Genomic DNA, 17,566 nt, shown 5'->3' on the forward strand with positions numbered 1-17,566 from the left:
TTTAGTGTAGAGATTGTTCACAATTTTCAATAACTTTATTTCTAGATTTATGGTGCTTTAATAGTATTGAATACTTTAATATATTGCATATATTATATTCCCATTGTATTGTATATATATATATATTTAAAAAAACTATTAACCTTGTATCCTGTGAACTTGCTAAATTTACTTACTAGTTCTACTAGAGTTTTAGTAGGTTTCAAGTTTCTACATAGATAATCATGTTGTCTGTAAATAATTGCAGTTTTAATTCTTTCTTATAGTTTTCTATACCCTTTATTTCTATTTGGAATGTGGCACTGGCTAGGATTTTCTGTACATTTTTGAGTAGAAGTGATATGAGAATATGGCCTTAATTTTTACCGACTTGGGGGAGAATGCATTTAGTCTTTTACCACTCAGCATGATCTGAGCTATAGACTTTTCATAGATGGCATTAATCAGATTGAAGAATTTTCTCCTAGTCTTAGTTTACTGAGAGTTTTATCATGAATGGGTGCTAAATTTTATTAAATAACTTTGCTGTGTAAATTGAGATGTCCATGCAAATATTTTTTACTTTCTTAGTGTTGTAAATTCACAGAAGGCAATGGCACCCCACTCCAGTACTCTTGCCTGGAAAATCCCATGGATAGAGGAGCGGGGTGGGCTGCAGTCCATGGGGTCGCTGAGAGTCGGACATGACTGAGTGACTTCACTTTCACTTTTCACTTTCATGCATTGGAGAAGGAAATGGCAACCCACTCCAGTGTTCTTGCCTTGAGAATCCCAGGGACGGGGAGCCTGGTGGGCTTCCGTCTATGCGATCGCACAGAGTTGGATACAACTGAAGCGACTTAGCAGCAGCAGCAGTGTTGTAAATTACATCAGCTGAGATTTAAAATTTAAAAAATACATTTGTTTATTTTTGACTGCCCTGGGTCTTAGTTGCAGCATGCAGGGTCTTCCTTGTGGTACACAGGTAGCTTCTGGGCTCCGGAGTGCGTGGGCTCTGTAGTTTGCAGCGCTCAGGCTCTCTAGTTGAGGGAGTGGGGTTTAGGAGTTGTGGCACACAGTCTTCTTTGCTCAGCGGCATGGGGGATCCTAGTTCCTCAACCAGACGTGGAACTTGTGACCCCTACACTGGAAGGTAGAGTCCTCACAACTGGACCACCAGGAAAGTCCTGAGATTTAAACATTAAATAATCTTGCATCAATGGGTTAAGCCTTACTTGGTCATAATCTTTTTCATATATTGCTAGACTTTATTTGCTAATGATTCATTCTGTATTTTTACATCCTTGCCTCATGAAGGATAATGGACTATAGTTTTATCTTGTAATATCTTTGTCTAGTTTTCTGTTAGAGTTATGTTGGCCTTATACTAGAAGTTGAGGAGAGTTTTCTTTTCCTCTATTTTCATTTAATTTTGCTTCATAAAAGTATTTACTTATTTTTAAATGTTTGGTAGAAATTACTGATGAAACTATCTGGCATTGGCATTTTATTTGTGGGAAAATTTTTGAATAAAAATTCAATTTCTTTAATAACTTCAATTTAGATCAGTTTCAGTAAGTAGTGAGCTTCCCTGGTGGCTCAGCTGGTAAAGAATCCACCTGCAGTGTGAGAGACCTGCGTTCGATCTCTGGATTGGAAAGACGCCCTGGAGAAGGAAAAGGCTACCCACTCCAGTATTCTGGTCTGGAGAATTCCAGGGACTGTATTGTCCATGAGGTCACAAAGAGTTGGACATGACTGAGGGCCTTTCACTTTCAGTCTTAAGACTTTGACCATTTCATTTGTCTACTTACTGTCCTTTAAAGTCTGTTCAGTTCAGTTCAGTCGCTCAGTCGTGTCTGACTCTTTGTGACCCCATGAATTGCAGCACGCCAGGCCTCCCCGTCCATCACCAACTCCCGGAGTTCACTCAGACTCAAGTCCATCGAGTCAGTGATGCCATCCAACCATCTCATCCTCTGTCAGCCCCTTCTCCTCCTGCCCCTAATCCCTCCCAGCATCAGAGTCTTTTCCAATGAGTCAACTCTTCACATGAGGTGGCCAAAGTACTGGAGTTTCAGCTTTAGCATCATTCCTTCCAAAGAAATCCCAGGGCTGATCTCCTTCAGAATGGAATGGTTGGATCTCCTTGCAGTCCAAGGGACTCTCAAGAGTCTTCTCCAACACCACAGTTCAAAAGCATCAATTCTTCAGCGCTCAGCCTTCTTCACAGTTCAACTCTCACATCCATAGATGACCACAGGAAAAACCATAGCCTTGACGAGACGGACCTTAGTTGGCAAAGTAATGTCTCTGCTTTTGAATATACTATCTAGATTGGTCATAACTTTTTTTCCAAGGAGTAAGCATCTTTTAATTTTATGGCTGCAGTCACCATCTGCAGTGATTTTGGAGCCCCCCAAAATAAAGTCTGACACTGTTTCCACTGTTTCCCCATCTATTTCCCATGAAGTGATATCAGTTCAGTTCAGTTCAGTCGCTCAGTCATGTCCGACTCTTTGTGACCCCATGAATCCCAGCACACCAGGCCTCCCTGTCCATCACCAACTCCCGGAGTTTACTCAGACTCACGTCCATTGAATCCGTGATGGCATCCAGCCATCTCATCCTCTGTCGTCCCCTTCTCCTCCTGCCCCCAATCCCTCCCAGAATCAGAGTCTTTTCCAATGAGTCAACTCTTTGCATGAGGTGGCCAAAGTACTGGAGTTTCAGCTTTAGCATCATTCCTTCCAAAGAAATCCCAGGGTTGATCTCCTTTAGAATGGACTGGTTGGATCTCCTTGCAGTCCGAGGGACTCTCAAGAGTCTTCTCCAACAACACAGTTCAAAAGCATCAATTCTTCGGTGCTCAGCTTTCTTCACAGTCCGACTCTCACATCCATACGTGACCACAGGAAAAACCATAGCCTTGACTAGACGGACCTTAGTCGGCAAAGTAATGTCTCTGCTTTTGAATATACTATCTAGATTGGTCTTAACTTTTCTTCCAAGGAGTAAGCATCTTTTAATTTTATGGCTGCAATCACCATCTGCAGTGATTTTGGAGCCCCAAAAAATAAAGTCTGACACTGTTTCCACTGTTTCCCCATCTATTTCCCATGAAGTGATGGGACCAGATGCCATGATCTTTGTTTTCTGAATGTTGAGCTTTAAGCCAACTTTTTCACTCTCCTCTTTCACTTTCCTCAAGAGGCTTTTTAACTCCTCTTCCCTTTCATCTCTTGTTTCCATATTGACTCAGGTAATATATGTTTTCTGTCTTACTTCTTGACTATTCTTGCTATGATTTAGAAGTATATTTATTTGTTAAAGAATTAACTCTTTACACATATTGTTTTTCAATTTTCTATTTCATTGATTATTCCTTTTTTAATATTTTAGGTTTAATTTGTTGTTCTTTCTTTAGCTTATTAAGGTGGAAGCTTAGATATTGATTTTTCATTTTTCTTCTTTTATGAAATACACTTTTAAAGTTAAACTTGCCCTCTTAGTAGTGGTTTAAATGCATCATAAATTTTTGATTTAAAAAAATGATCAGTTGAAATATTTTAAGATTTTCCTCTGGTTTCTTTTAAACTCATGAATTACTTTCCAAGTATTATTTCCAATTAATTTCCAAGTATTTTGGGATTTCCTTCCCTTTTTAAAAAATTCATTAATTTTTAAAAAAAATTTAAAATTTATCTGTGCTGGGCCTTTGTTGCTGCCTGTGCTTGCGTTTTCTGTAGTTGCTGTGAGAGGGATTAGTCTCCAGTTGTGGTGCTCAGGCTTCTCATTGCGGGGACTTTTGTTGCAGAATCTGGTCTCTAGGGTATGCGAGCTTCAGTAGCTGCACCTGTGGGCTCAGGAGTTGTGACCCACTGTCTTAGTCACCCCTCAGCACGTGCAATATTCCTGTCTCAGGGATCAAAACTGTGTCCCCTGCACTGCCAGTCAGAGTCTTAACCACTAGGCCACCAGGGAAGTCCTTTTTTCCTAATTTAATGTCATTTAGGTCAAAGAACATAATTTGTGTGGTTTCATTTCTTTGGAATTTGAGGCTTGTTTTTTTTCTCCAGCATATGGTCTGTTTTGGTGACTTTCATCTGTACAACAAAAGAACGTATTAGGTGCTGTTGTTAGGTGGAGTGTTCTTTGTCCATTAGTTGAAGTTGGTTGGTAATGTTTCTTAAACCTTTTGTACCCTTACTAGGTGGTGCTAGTGGTAAAGAACCCATCTGCCAATGGAGGTGACATAAATGATGTGGGGTCAGTCTCTGGGTCGGGAAGACCCCCTGGAGGAGGGCATGGTAACACACTCCAGTATCTTGCCTGGAGAATCCCACAAACAAGGAGCCTGGCAGGCTACAATTCATGGGGTTGTAAAGAATCAGACATGACTGAAGAGACTTGGCATGCATGCATGTACTCTTACAATTCTTTTTTTTGTCTAATTCAATAATTACTGAGAAATGAATGTTGAAATCTCACACTTTGATATGAATTTGTCATTTTAAAAATTCCCCCCCCCCCCGTTTTTCTTCATGTATTCTGAAGCTTTATTATTAGATGCCTACATATTTAAAATTTTATGTCTTTCTGATCCATTACCCATTTTTTACCATGACATTTTTTTCTAAAATTCTTATTGTTGTTCCTTCGTACATCTTTTCCTCTGGTTAGTTTTAAGAATTTACTCTTAAACTTTCAACTAATTACGATACACCTAGGTGTGACTTTGTATTTTGTTTGGGGTTTGTTTGATCTGATTGGTGGAAGGATTTGTCAACTGAAAAATTCTTGGCCATTGTATTTAAAAATATTTCTTTATTCACTTTCTCCTTTCCATATGAGAAGCTAATTACCTGTGTGCTGTTAATAAATGAAGACCACTTGATACTGTCCCAGAGAGTTCAGAAGCTCTGTTGCCTGCATGACTCACTCATCTCCCCACAACTTTGAGTTTAACTTGGTTAATTTCTATTGATTTATCTTCAAGCTTACTGATCTTTTGATATATGCAAACTCACTGCATTAGTTCTTTTTAAATATATATTTGCATTGCAAGCATCTCATTCGCATCTTTTCTTAATAGTTTGTATCCCTCTTTTGAAATTTCACGTTTTTGCATATTGTTGTCCATCGTACTCATTAGATCCTTTAACATGTTTATCATCGTCATTTTATTTATAAATGACCCTGCTTGGTGCTTCTGATATCGAGATCATTTCTTGTTGTTGTTTAGTTGCTTAGTTGTGCCTGACTCTTTGGGACTCCAGGGACTGCAGCAGGCCAGGCTTCCCTGTTCATCACTATCTCCTGGAGCTTGCTCAAACTCATGTCCATTGAGTTGATGATGCCATCCAACCATCTCATCGTTGGTTATCCCCTTCTTCTCCTGCTTTCAATCTAACCCAGCATCAGGGTCTTTTCCTGTGAGTCAGTTCTTCACATCAGGTGGCCAAAGTACTGGGGCTTCAGCCTCAGCCTCAGTCCCTCCAATGAATATTCATAATTGATTTCCTTCAGGATTGTTTGCTTTGATTTTTTCCAATTCTAGGTACTCTCAAGAATCTTCTCCAATACCACAGTTCAAAAGCTTCAATTCTTCGATACTCAGCCTTCTTTGTCTCTGCATCTGCTTATATTGTTTTTCTCCTGATCAGAATAAAATTTTCTTGCTTCTTCTCATATCTTGGAAGACACTTTAAAGATTTCTCTCAGTTTGTCAGTATAGTTTCCACTTATTGTATTTGAGTTCTTTTCTCTCAACCTTTCTTTGCCTTTCTGCTTTTTGAGATGTGTCTCTCCACTGTAGTGAAGGCCCAGTGTGCCTTGGAAGCTCTTTTCTCAGTTCTGTTGCTTCTCCCCTAACCTTCACCAAGATAAGGATGTGTATTTGAGGAATTCCCTGGGTACCTGGAGAAGGAGAGAGAGGGAAAGAATCTCTCTAGATTGTTTTATCCCACTCTCAATTTTCTCTGTATTACTTGTCTATTCCATGTACCCAGATAAGGCTCAGGTGGAAAATTGCTGACTGAGGGCATCCTTGCTCTGTGGCTCGGGCCTCTCAGAATTCTAGTCTGTCACACTAACTTTGGTTTCTTCTATACTGTGGCAATTTCTTCCTCCTCCTGGAATGAAAGGAGTTCTGTCCTATGAATAACTTTTGGAATTCAGCTCATTTAGGTTTCTGTAAACCCTGTTTTTTCTGCTGGGTTTTAAAATCCTATAGTTTATCTGGCATATTCTCATTGTTGGGAGTGACAGTCTTTGGCAATGATACACACTTTAACCAGGAGTGAAGTCCCAGGACTAACTTAGAAAACATGCTTAAGTCACATAGCTGAATGTTGATGAGTTAAATAAAATAGGTCTTAATGTTTATAATTATTACAGCCATTAAAAAATGAAATCCCATCATTCAGTTTTATCATATAGACTTTTTTTTAAAATCCAGATTCCCTTTGCGTGTTTCTTAAATGCAAATCCACAGTTAAAACAAGGATATGTGTTGCCCTTGAGAGTCCCTTGGACTGCAAGGAGATCCAACCAGTTCATTCTAAAGGAGATCTCCTGGGTGTTCATTGGAAGGACTGATGCTGAAGCTGAAGCTCTAATACTTTGGCCACCTGATGTGAAGAGCTGACTCATTGGAAAAGACCCTGATTCTGGGAGGGATTGGGGGCAAGAGGAGAAGGGGACGACAGAGGATGAGATGGCTGGATGGCATCACTGACTCAATGGACATGAGTTTGGGTGAACTCTGGGAGTTGATGATGGACAGGGAGGCCTGGTGTGCTGCGGTTCATGGGGTCGCAAAGAGTTGGACATGACTGAGCAACTGAACTGAACCGAACTGACTGATGTGTTGCCCCTGAGATAATAGAAAGAACATGATAGGGCTCTACAGGCTGTGTTAAAAGAGGGGATTCTAGTAAGTATTTTGAGCAAAGCATAAAGTTTTAGAGAAGTTTTTGCTTTCCCAAGATGATTATGAATTAAAAAATTTATCATGTTCTTCCTTAGCTCTGATTTATTGTCTTTCATTAATATAGATAAAATGTGGCTATTTGGACACATAAGTTAATTCCAAGATTAGTAAAAAATTAACTGGGGTTTAACTAATATTATAGTTTCCAAATTCAAACTTATGATTGTTAGGTATTTGTCTTTATTTTTCTAATATACTTAACTTTCTTTTTTCCCCCTCTTTATTTCTTTTTTAGGAGTCCTAAAGCAAAAACAGAAACATGGCTCACCATACTACATTTCTTTGGATAATTTCGGTCCTGCTTCTTCAGAATTCTGTGTTAGCTGAAGATGGGGAAATAAGATCAAGTAAGAATTATCAGCATTGTCTTTTTTTTTTTTAATCAACACATTGATTGGGGAATGAAATAGAGGGAGCCTAAGTATTGGCTTTAAGGATCTTATTCTTACTGTCTTTGATGCTGTGATTGCCTGAAATAAATGAATTGCTATGTTACACGTTAACTGGGAGGAAAAGCTATCAGAAGTCATTTTAAGAAAATTCTGTGGTAATATTAACCCACCATTGTTGAGTCACTTATATAATCTTCATGATATGCAGGTAAAGTACCTACTCACAGGATTGATTATCAGGACCATCCTGTGAACTTATCTCATAGAGATAACAAGATAATCTATGTAAATAACATAGGCATATAAATTCCCTTCTCCCAGTGGAGAAGGAAATGGCAAGTCACTTCAGTATTCTTGCCTTGAGAACCCTATGAACAATATGAAAAGGCAAAATGATAGGATACCAAAAGAGGAACTCCCCAGGTCATTGCTGCTGTTGCTGCTGCTAGGTCGCTTCAGTTGTGTCTGACTCTGTGCGACCCCAGAGATGGCAGCCCACCAGGCTCCCCCATCCCTGGGATTCTCCAGGCAAGAACACTGGAGTGGGTTGCCATTTCCTTCTCCAAGGCATGAAGGTGAGAAGTGAAAGTGAAGTCACTCCGTGGTGTCCAACTCTTCTCAACCCTATGGACTGCAGCCTACCAGGCTCCTCCGTTCGTGGGATTAGGTGCCCAATATGATACTGGAGATCAGTGGACAAATAACTCCAGAAAGAATGAAGGGATGGAGCCAAAGCAAAAACAATACCCAGTTGTGGATGTGACTGGTGATAGAAGCAAGATCCGATGATGTAAAGAGCAATATTGCATAGGAACCTGGAATATCAGGTCCATGAATCAAGGCAAATTGGAAGTGGTCAAACAAGAGATGGCAAGAGTGAACGTTGACATTCTAGGAATCAGCGAACTAAAATAGACTGGAATGGGTGAATTTAACTCAGATGACCATTATATCTACTACTGCAGGCAGGAATCCCTTAGAAGAAATGGAGTAGCCATCATGGTCAACAAGAGAGTCCGAAATGCAGTACTTGGATGCAATCTCAAAAACGACAGAATGATCTCTGTTTGTCTCCAAGGCAAACCATTCAATATCACAGTAATCGAAGTCTATGCCCCAGCCAGTAATGCTGAAGAAGCTGAAGCTGAACGGTTTTATGAAGACCTACAAGGCCTTTTAGAACTAACACCCCAAAAAGATGTCCTTTTCATTATAGGGGACTGGAATGCAAAAGTAGGAAGTCAAGAAACACCTGGAGTTACAGGCAAATTTGGCCTTGGAATGCGGAATGAAGCAGGGCAAAGACTAATAGAGTTTTGCCAAGAAAATGCACTGGTCATAGCAAACACCCTCTTCCAACAACACAAGAGAAGACTCTACACATGGACATCACCAGATGGTCAACACCGAAATCAGATTGATTATATTTTTTACAGCCAAAGATGGAGAAGCTCTATACAGTCAACAAAAACAAGACCAGGAGCTGACTGTGGCTCAGATCATGAACTCCTTATTACCAAATTCAGACTCAAATTGAAGAAAGTAGGGAAAACCACTATATCATTCTGGTATGACCTAAATCAAATCCCTTATGATTATACAGTAGAAGTGAGAAATAGATTTAAGGGACTAGATCTGATAGATAGAGTGCCTGATGAACTATGGAATGAGGTTCGTGACATTGTACAGGAGACAGGGATCAAGACCATCCGCATGGAAAAGAAGTGCAAAAAAGCAAAATGGCTGTCTGGGGAGGCCTTACAAATAGCTGTGAAAAGAAGAGAGGCAAAAAGCAAAGGAGAAAAGAAAGATATAAGCATCTGAATGCAGAGTTCCAGAGAATAGCAAGAAGAGATAAGAAAGCCTTCTTCAGCTATCAATGCAAAGAAATAGAGGAAAAGAACAGAATGGGAAAGACTAGAGATCTCTTCAAGAAAATCAGAGATACCAAGGGAACATTTCATGCAAAGATGGGCTCGATAAAGGACAGAAATGCTATGGACCTAACAGAAGCAGAAGATATTAAGAAGAGGTGGCAAGAATACACAGAAGAACTGTACAAAAAAGATCTTCACGACCCAGATAATCATGATGATGTGATCACTAATCTAGAGCCAGACATTTTGGAATGTAAAGTCAAGTGGGCCTTAGAAAGCATCCCTATGAACAAAGCTAGTGGACGTGATGGAATTCCAGTTGAGCTGTTTCAAATCCTGAAAGATGATGCTGTGAAAGTGCTGCACTCAATATGCCAGCAAATTAGGAAAAGTCAGCAGTGGCCACAGGACTGGAAAAGGTCAGTTTTCATTCCAATTCCAAAGAAAGGCAATGCCAAAGAATGCTCAAACTACCACACAACTGCACTCATCTCACATGCTAGTAAAGTCATGCTCCAAATTCTCCAAGCCAGGCTTCAGCAATACATGAACTGTGAACTCCCTGATGTTCAAGTTGGTTTTAGAAAAGGGAGAGGAACCAGAGATCCAATTGCCAACATCCGCTGGATCATGGAAAAAGCAAGAGAGTTCCAGAAAAACATCTATTTCTGCTTTATTGACTATGCCAAAGCCTTTGACTGTGTGGGTCACAATACACTGTGGAAAATTCTGAAAGAGATGAGACTATCAGACCACCTAACCTGCCTCTTGAGAAATCTATATGCAGGTCAAGAAGCAATAGTTAGAACTGGATGTGGAACAACAGACTGGTTCCAAATAGGAGAAGGAGTACGTCAAGGCTGTATATTGTCACCCTGCTTATTTAACTTCTATGCAGAGTACATCATGAAACACTGGACTGGAAGAAACACAAGCTGGAATCAAGATTGCCAGGAGAAATATCAATAATCTCAGATGTGGAGATGACACCACCCTTATGGCAGAAAGTGAAGAGGAACTCAAAAGCCTCTTGATGAAAGTGAAAGAGGAGAGTGAAAAAGTTGGCTTAAAGCTCAACATTCAGAAAACGAAGTTTATGGCATCCGGTCCCATCACTTCATGGGAAATAGATGGGGAAACAGTGGAAACAGTGTCAAACTTTATTTTTGGGGGGCTCCAAAATCACTACAGATGGTGATTGCAGCCATGAAATTAAAAGATGCTTACTCCTTGGAAGAAAAGCTATGACCAACCTAGATAGTATATTCAAAAGCAGAGACATTACTTTGCCGACTAAGGTCCATCTAGTCAAGGCTATAGTTTTTCCTGTGGTCATGTATGGATGTGAGAGTTGGACTGTGAAGAAAGCTGAGCACTGAAGAATTGATGCTTTTGAACTGTGGTGTTGGAGAAGACTTGAGAGTCCCTTGGACTGCAAGGAGATCCAACCAGTCCATTCTGAAGGAGATCAGCCCTGGGATTTCTTTGGAAGGAATGATGCTAAAGCTGAAGCTCCAGTACTTTGGCCACCTGATGTGAAGAGCTGACTTATTGGAAAAGACTCTGATGCTGGGAGGGATTGGGAGCAGGACGAGACGGAGACGACAGAGGATGAGATGGTTGGATGGCATCATGGACTCAAAGGACATGAGTCTGAGTGAACTCCGGGAGATGGTGATGGACAGGGAGGCCTGGCGTGCTAGGATTCATGGGGTCGCAAAGAGTCAGACACGACTGAGCAACTGAACTGAACTGAACTGAGTGACAGCTCAGTGTGTTGACTCTTATTCTGATTGCCTGTAGGAAAGCTTGCATGGGAGAAGGAAAGCTGGATTTTGTTTGTTTGTTGACCGAACCTTGGGGCATGTGGGATCTTAGTTCCCTGACAAGAGACTGAATCTGCTCCCCTGCAGTGGGAGGTGACGTCTTAACCACTGCACCACTAGGGAAGTCCCAAATGCTGCTAATTGTAGTTCTTCTATCCAGGTCATCTTTTACAGACATCCTAGCATACACACTGAGGAAACCAGAGTTGAAAGAGACACATATACTCCAACGTTCATTGCAGCACTGTTTACAGTAACTAGGACATGGAAGCAACCTAGATGTCTGGCTGCAGATGAATGTATAAAGAAGTTGTGGTACATATACACAATGGAATATTACTCAGCTATAAAAAAGAACACATTTGAGTCAGTTCTAATGAAGTGGATGGAGCTGGAGCCTATTATACAGAGTGAAATAAGTGGGAAAGAGAAACACCAGTACAGTATATTAACACATATATATGGGATTAAGAAAGACAGTGACAATGATCCTATATGCAATGGAGCCAAAAGTCACAGATGTAGAGAACAGACTATTGGATTATTTGGGAGAAGGCGAGGGTGGGATGATATGAGAGAAAAGCAATGAAACATGTATATTACCATATGTGAAACAGATGATCAGTGCAAGTTGGATGCCTGAAGCAGGGCACTCAAAGCCGGTGCTTTGGGACAACCCAGAGGGATGGGGTGGGGAGGGTGGTGGGAGGGGGTCCAGGTTAGCGGGGAGGTGCATGTGCTCCCATAGCTGATTTGTGTCAATGTGTGGCAGGGGCCACCACAGTGTTGTGAAGTGATTGTCCTCCAATTAAAATAAATAAATAAAAATTTTGTAAAAGTGTGTTTATATTCATATTTCAAAACTCATAAATATAAACCCTCTTTATGAATGAATTAATGTTCCTCTAACAGTAGAAAACAGGTTTGGCAACTTGATTCAACTTGACTTAAAATTTATTAAAATAATATCATTTAATGTTTGCAGAACACTTTCATAGTTCACTCCACCCAAGCATTCCATGAGGTAGACACCCTTTGTTTTTTGAGTGGGAAAAGAAATTCATAAATGGCATGGGCTTTGCACAGTGTCATGCATCTGGTTAGAGCTGCAGCTCATATTTGAACACAGCTTTTCATCTTCAGTGGGCTTCCCTGGGGGCTCAGACAGTAAAGAATCTGCCTGCTATGCAGGAAACCTGGGCTCAATCCCTGGGTCAGGAAGATCCCCTGGAGAAGGAAACAGCAACCCACTCCAGTATTCTTGCCTGAAGAATTCCATGGACAGAGGAGCCTGGGGCGGGGTGGGGCTACAGTCCATGGAATCGCAAAGAGTCAGATGTGACTAAGCGACTAACACCAACACTTTTGTCTTCAATGAATTCCTTTCCTGTGACTCTGGTGATCCAGCCTCTCTTACAAGGGGATCTCTCAGAGTGCTCTTTCATCTGTGGTTTATAAATGGCAGCACTTGCTTTTGTGTCCGTCCTCTTGGGTAATCTTGCAGATATGAAATATAGGCCCCATGGCTCTGGACTGGAGTAGAAATGGCCAAGAATAACCCTGTACAAGTTTATGACCACTGAATCAAGTGATACACAAACACTCACAGTTCCAGGCACAATGTGCTTCAGAGCATCAGAGAAGGGCGACCTCGAAGAACCAGCAAACACAGCCTTCCTGTCCTGTGTCTCCCTCAAAACACCAATAAAAGCGTAACCCTGTCATCCTCATCCACCTTCCAAAGATAGCAGGAGAGCTGAGTTCCCTTGGGTTGGACAGTTTGTCTCTGGGCAGAATCCTGTTTCTGCAGTACCTGCCCTGAAGTCTGGCGACAGTCCCCATGACAGAGGTTACTGAAAGAGTGTCCTTCACACCCCTCTGCATGGCGACACCACCTCATCTGAGTAAAATCACACAACTTAAAATTTGTATCTCACTAACTTGACTCACTTCCTCCTCTTCCAAATCATCGTTTCCAAGGGCATGGCATCCTTGTCCTGTGGGCCATAAGCAATAGTATTTTTGTTGCCTTAAGTGCAAAAGTTAGAGAAGCAGGCAGCAAGTGCAGCTCTTCCACCCTGTACTCTCTGTCGACCACACAATCACCGGGACAAACCAACGTGTCTACAGGGCTGGGTCTGTCTCTCACCTCCTGAACTTTGCCCTTGTTTCCTTCTGAGTAGAATGTCCTCCTCTTGACCTAGATAAAACTGCTTTCTGATCTCAGGTTGCCTGTCTGCTTTCCCACAGAACCACCCCTGACTTTCCACAGTTAGGTTGCCACCTCCTCCTGTATGTTCTCATAATTCTTTTCCTTTCTCTAACTAGCTCGTTGTCTGTCTTACTAGGCTGGGAGCTTTTAGAGATATCTCAGGTGTGTTTGAAGCCAGTCAGTCCCTAGAGAGCAGGTATTCACTATAAACACACTGAAAGAATGAAATAGAGTTAAAAGCGTGTTATATACTGTGGAAAAGAGAGTTAAAAAAGGTTTTGTTTTTTGTTCTTTTCACGTGTGTACATCTGGGTATAACTTATACCACAGACAGTCTTTTTCCTTGATAGAACTCAAAGATGTGCTGATTTCACATGATTCCTGGTATCTTAATAAGTCTTTATTTTTATGGAGAGAGGAATGGCTTTACCTCTTTGCACTAGACTCACTTCACACGAGGAATGTTTTACTACATAAGTGGCTGAAGATGAGTGATCAGACCTTTAAACGTTCATTCTGTGTGTAGTACACAAATGGCTGCTTTCATGATCTTGGTTCATATAAATTTTCTCAACTGTATCAAGAATGTGTGTGCCTTTGCTGGCTAGGTGAGTCCTGAAGTTGGCAGAAAGTTTGTTTTTAGTTCCTTTCCCCATTCATTGGTTTATATGTATTTTTATAAATATTTCAGATTAGCATTTAACTAAACATATTTCATTGATAATGATGTTAGTGTATAGCTGAAAATGATGCATTCATTTATTAAAATATTTTGTGGTTTCATTTATTCTCTGGAGAAATAGAATAAAACGTTGCTTTATAACAATACCTGCCCCTACAAAGAGATATCTAGATGCCATATTCATATGCAGCATCCATTTTTTTTGTTTTTTATCTATCATTTAAAAAGATTTTTTAAATTTTAATTGGAGGGTAATTGCTTTACAATGTTGTGTTGGTTTCTGCCATACGTTCACATGAGTCAGTCATAGGTATGCATGTTACCCCTCCCTCTTGAACCTCTCTGCCAACTTCCATCCCATCCCAGCCCTCTAGGTTGTCATAGGTCACCGGGTTTGAGCTCCCTGCATCATACAGCAAATTCCCACTGGTTATCTGTTTGACATATGGTAATTGTAAATATAAATGTACACAAATTGTAAATGTACATATGTTCTGACGCTATTCTCTCAATCAGTCCCACCCTTTCCTTCCTCTACTGTGTCTACAAGGCTGTTCTCTATGTCCGTGTCTGCACTGAAAATGAAAGTGCAGGTAGCTCAGTCGTGTCCGACTCTTTGCGACTCCATGGACTGGCCTGCCAGGCTCCTCTGTCCATGTGATTCTCCAGGCAAGAACACTGGAGTGGGTAGACTTTCCCTTCTCTAAGGGATCCTGCCAACCCAGGGAACAAACCAAGGTCTCCAGCACTGAAGTCAGATCTTTGCCGCCTGAGCCTCCAGGGAAGCCCTCCAGGTCTGCCGTCAATGCTGCCCTGCAAACTGGGTCGTCAGCACCGTCTTTCCAGATCCCATTTATATGCATTAATATATGGCTTTTGTTTTTCTCCTTCTGACTTCACTGTGTATAATAGGCTCCAGGTTCATCCAGCTCATCAGGACTAACTCAAGTGTGTTCCTTTACATGACTGAGTAATGTTCCATTGTGTATATGTACCACAACTTCTTTATCCATTCATCTGTCAATGGACATCTAGGTTGCTTCCATGTCCTAGCTATTGGAAACAGTGCTGCAATGAACACTGGGGTACATGTGTCTTTTTCAGTTATGGTTTCCTCTGAGTATATGCCCAATAGTGTGATTGTTGGGTTATATGGCAGTTTCATTCCTAGTTTTTCAAGGAATCTCCATACTATTCTCCGTAGTGGGCTATATCGATTTACATTCCCACCAACAATGCAAGCATCCATTTTTTAATGTCTGATTTTAAAGCTGATTCATTCATTAATCCTTAAGATAATTCAAAAATATCAACAAAAATCATAGCCCTCATTTATAAAGAATTTTCATAAGTTAAACAGTGTGTCATATTAATCTTCACAAAACTCTTATAAACTGCTTACTGTATCTTTTACTTTAAAAATTTTCAGTTTTATTGAGGTATTCAATATAATTGATATATAAAATTGTACAATATTTAAGGTATACACTGTGATGACTTTATATACATATACATTGTGAAAGGATTCCCCAATCTGGTTAATTAAAAATTCATGTATTTGAAACCTTCCTCTTTTTGTTCTTTCTGTAACACATGTACTCTGATGATTTTCTTTCTCACTTAGGTTGTCGTACTGCTCCGACAGATTTAGTTTTCATCTTGGATGGCTCTTACAGTGTTGGCCCAGAAAACTTTGAAATAGTGAAAAAGTGGCTTGTCAATATCACCAAGAACTTTGATATAGGACCAAAGTTTATTCAGGTTGGAGTGGTCCAGTACAGTGACTACCCTGTCCTGGAGCTCCCCCTGGGGAGCCATGAGTCGGGAGAGAGCTTGATGGCAGCCATGGAGTCAATACATTACTTGGGAGGAAACACGCGGACTGGAAAGGCCATCCAGTTTGCCCTTGATTACCTTTTTGCCAAGTCCTCACGATTTCTGACCAAGATAGCAGTAGTTCTTACGGACGGTAAATCCCAAGATGAAGTCAAGAATGCTGCAGAAGCAGCAAGAGATAGTAGAATAACGTTATTTGCCATTGGTGTTGGGTCAGAAACAGAAGAGGCAGAACTTAGAGCTATTGCCAACAAGCCTTCATCCACCTATGTGTTTTATGTGGAAGACTACATTGCAATATCCAAAATAAGGGAGGTGATGAAGCAGAAACTTTGTGAAGGTAAGCCTTAATATAATGTGGAAACAAGTAAGAATGACAGTTTCTTACAGTTTTTTATAACCTGTTCATTCGCAGTGGGGGAGATGGTTATATTCAATGTCAGATGAGTTAAGTCAGAACTGAAGTGAGCACATATTTCTGTGTTAGAGTTATTCTGGATAAATTTTGTTTTGGGGAACAATTGCTTTCTTGTAAAATCTGCAGTTGGAGGATATAATATTTTGTGATTTTTGTGTGTGTGTTTTCCTTTCAGATACAATGTGTTTATTGTGGAGGTCATAGAAAGTTAAGATACATAAAGAATGAAAATATATGTAAATCATATATTATTATATCACTCCTGTTAGCATGGTTTCTGCCTTTTTCATTCTAGTCTTTTTTGATTTCAGAGTGTTTGAGAGTTTATTCATGTGCCTAAATAAGGATGTGGTATGTGTGTGTGTGTGTGTGTGTGTGTGTGTGTGTGTGTGTGCGCTTAGTCTCTCAGTTGTGTCTGACTCTTGTGACCCCATGGACTGTAGCCTGCCATGCTCCTCTGTCCATGAGATTCTCCAGGCAAGAATATTGGAGTGGGTAGCCATTACCTTCTCCAGGGGATCTTCCCAATCCAAGGATCAAACCCAAGTCTCCTGCATTGCAAGTGAATTCTTTATTGTCTGAGCCACTTGGGAAGACTGCCTAAATAAGGATAATATTGTATAAATAATTTCATACTCTCTTTTCATATTATTTATACTATATTACTATAAGTATGATTTTAATCTATTAATATTATAGCATATAATCTTTTAAGATTATTTATTTAAATTTTCTCCATTTTTGTATAGTTGGTTTATTCCTAAGTTTTTCTAATACAAATAACTGAATATTCCAGTACCTAATTGTGAATGGGAATCAAAGAAAACAGAAAACAAATATCAAATTACTAACATTTTTAAAACTTTTGAAGAGTCTTAAAAAACTTCACTTGAGAAAAACAAACTCCCACCAGCAATGAGGAAACCTTTGAAAATATAGTCCTTGTTGTCTATTAATTATGTTTACATCATTCCATAAAATACTGGAGTTAATTAAGTTTACATCATCCCATAAAATATGGGAAAGTTCCAGTTTTTGGTAAATATTAAACCTTTTAGAGTACAGACATGCTTGTGTTCATGTTATTTGGGGGGAGAATAATTTATTCATATCATTTATTTTTAATATTACAGGCATTTAATGTGCCATCTACCTAAAATCATATTCATGCAAATCGAAATGTTTTTTCCCAGTTTACTTAAAAAAAATCTAAAAATTGTTTGGTTCACTTTTGATAGAAAAATTTCTACATGATTGTGACTTAGAAAACAGTTTCTTTATTTTTTTTTGTATTTGAGGGGACTGTGGTAGAGAAAAATACTTCAAAGTTTTTAGATTATCTACTAATAT

The 17,566-nt window shown here is 39.9% G+C and overlaps 1 protein-coding gene across 1 annotated transcript in view; it reads left to right on the plus strand.

The window, feature by feature from the left end:
- The window catches only part of COL21A1 (collagen type XXI alpha 1 chain), a 245,897-nt gene that overhangs the window by 71,315 nt on the left and 157,016 nt on the right, over window positions 1–17,566 (plus strand). The window contains exons 2-3 of the mRNA XM_068994096.1: window positions 7,209–7,320; window positions 15,587–16,138. Coding sequence (XP_068850197.1) covers window positions 7,233–7,320; window positions 15,587–16,138 — 640 coding nt within the window. The 5' untranslated portion in view covers window positions 7,209–7,232. The remainder of the gene's footprint in view (window positions 1–7,208; window positions 7,321–15,586; window positions 16,139–17,566) is intronic.

Source organism: Capricornis sumatraensis, chromosome 22 (assembly GCF_032405125.1).
Source record: "Capricornis sumatraensis isolate serow.1 chromosome 22, serow.2, whole genome shotgun sequence".
In the NCBI taxonomy this organism is placed as follows: Eukaryota; Metazoa; Chordata; class Mammalia; order Artiodactyla; family Bovidae; genus Capricornis; species Capricornis sumatraensis.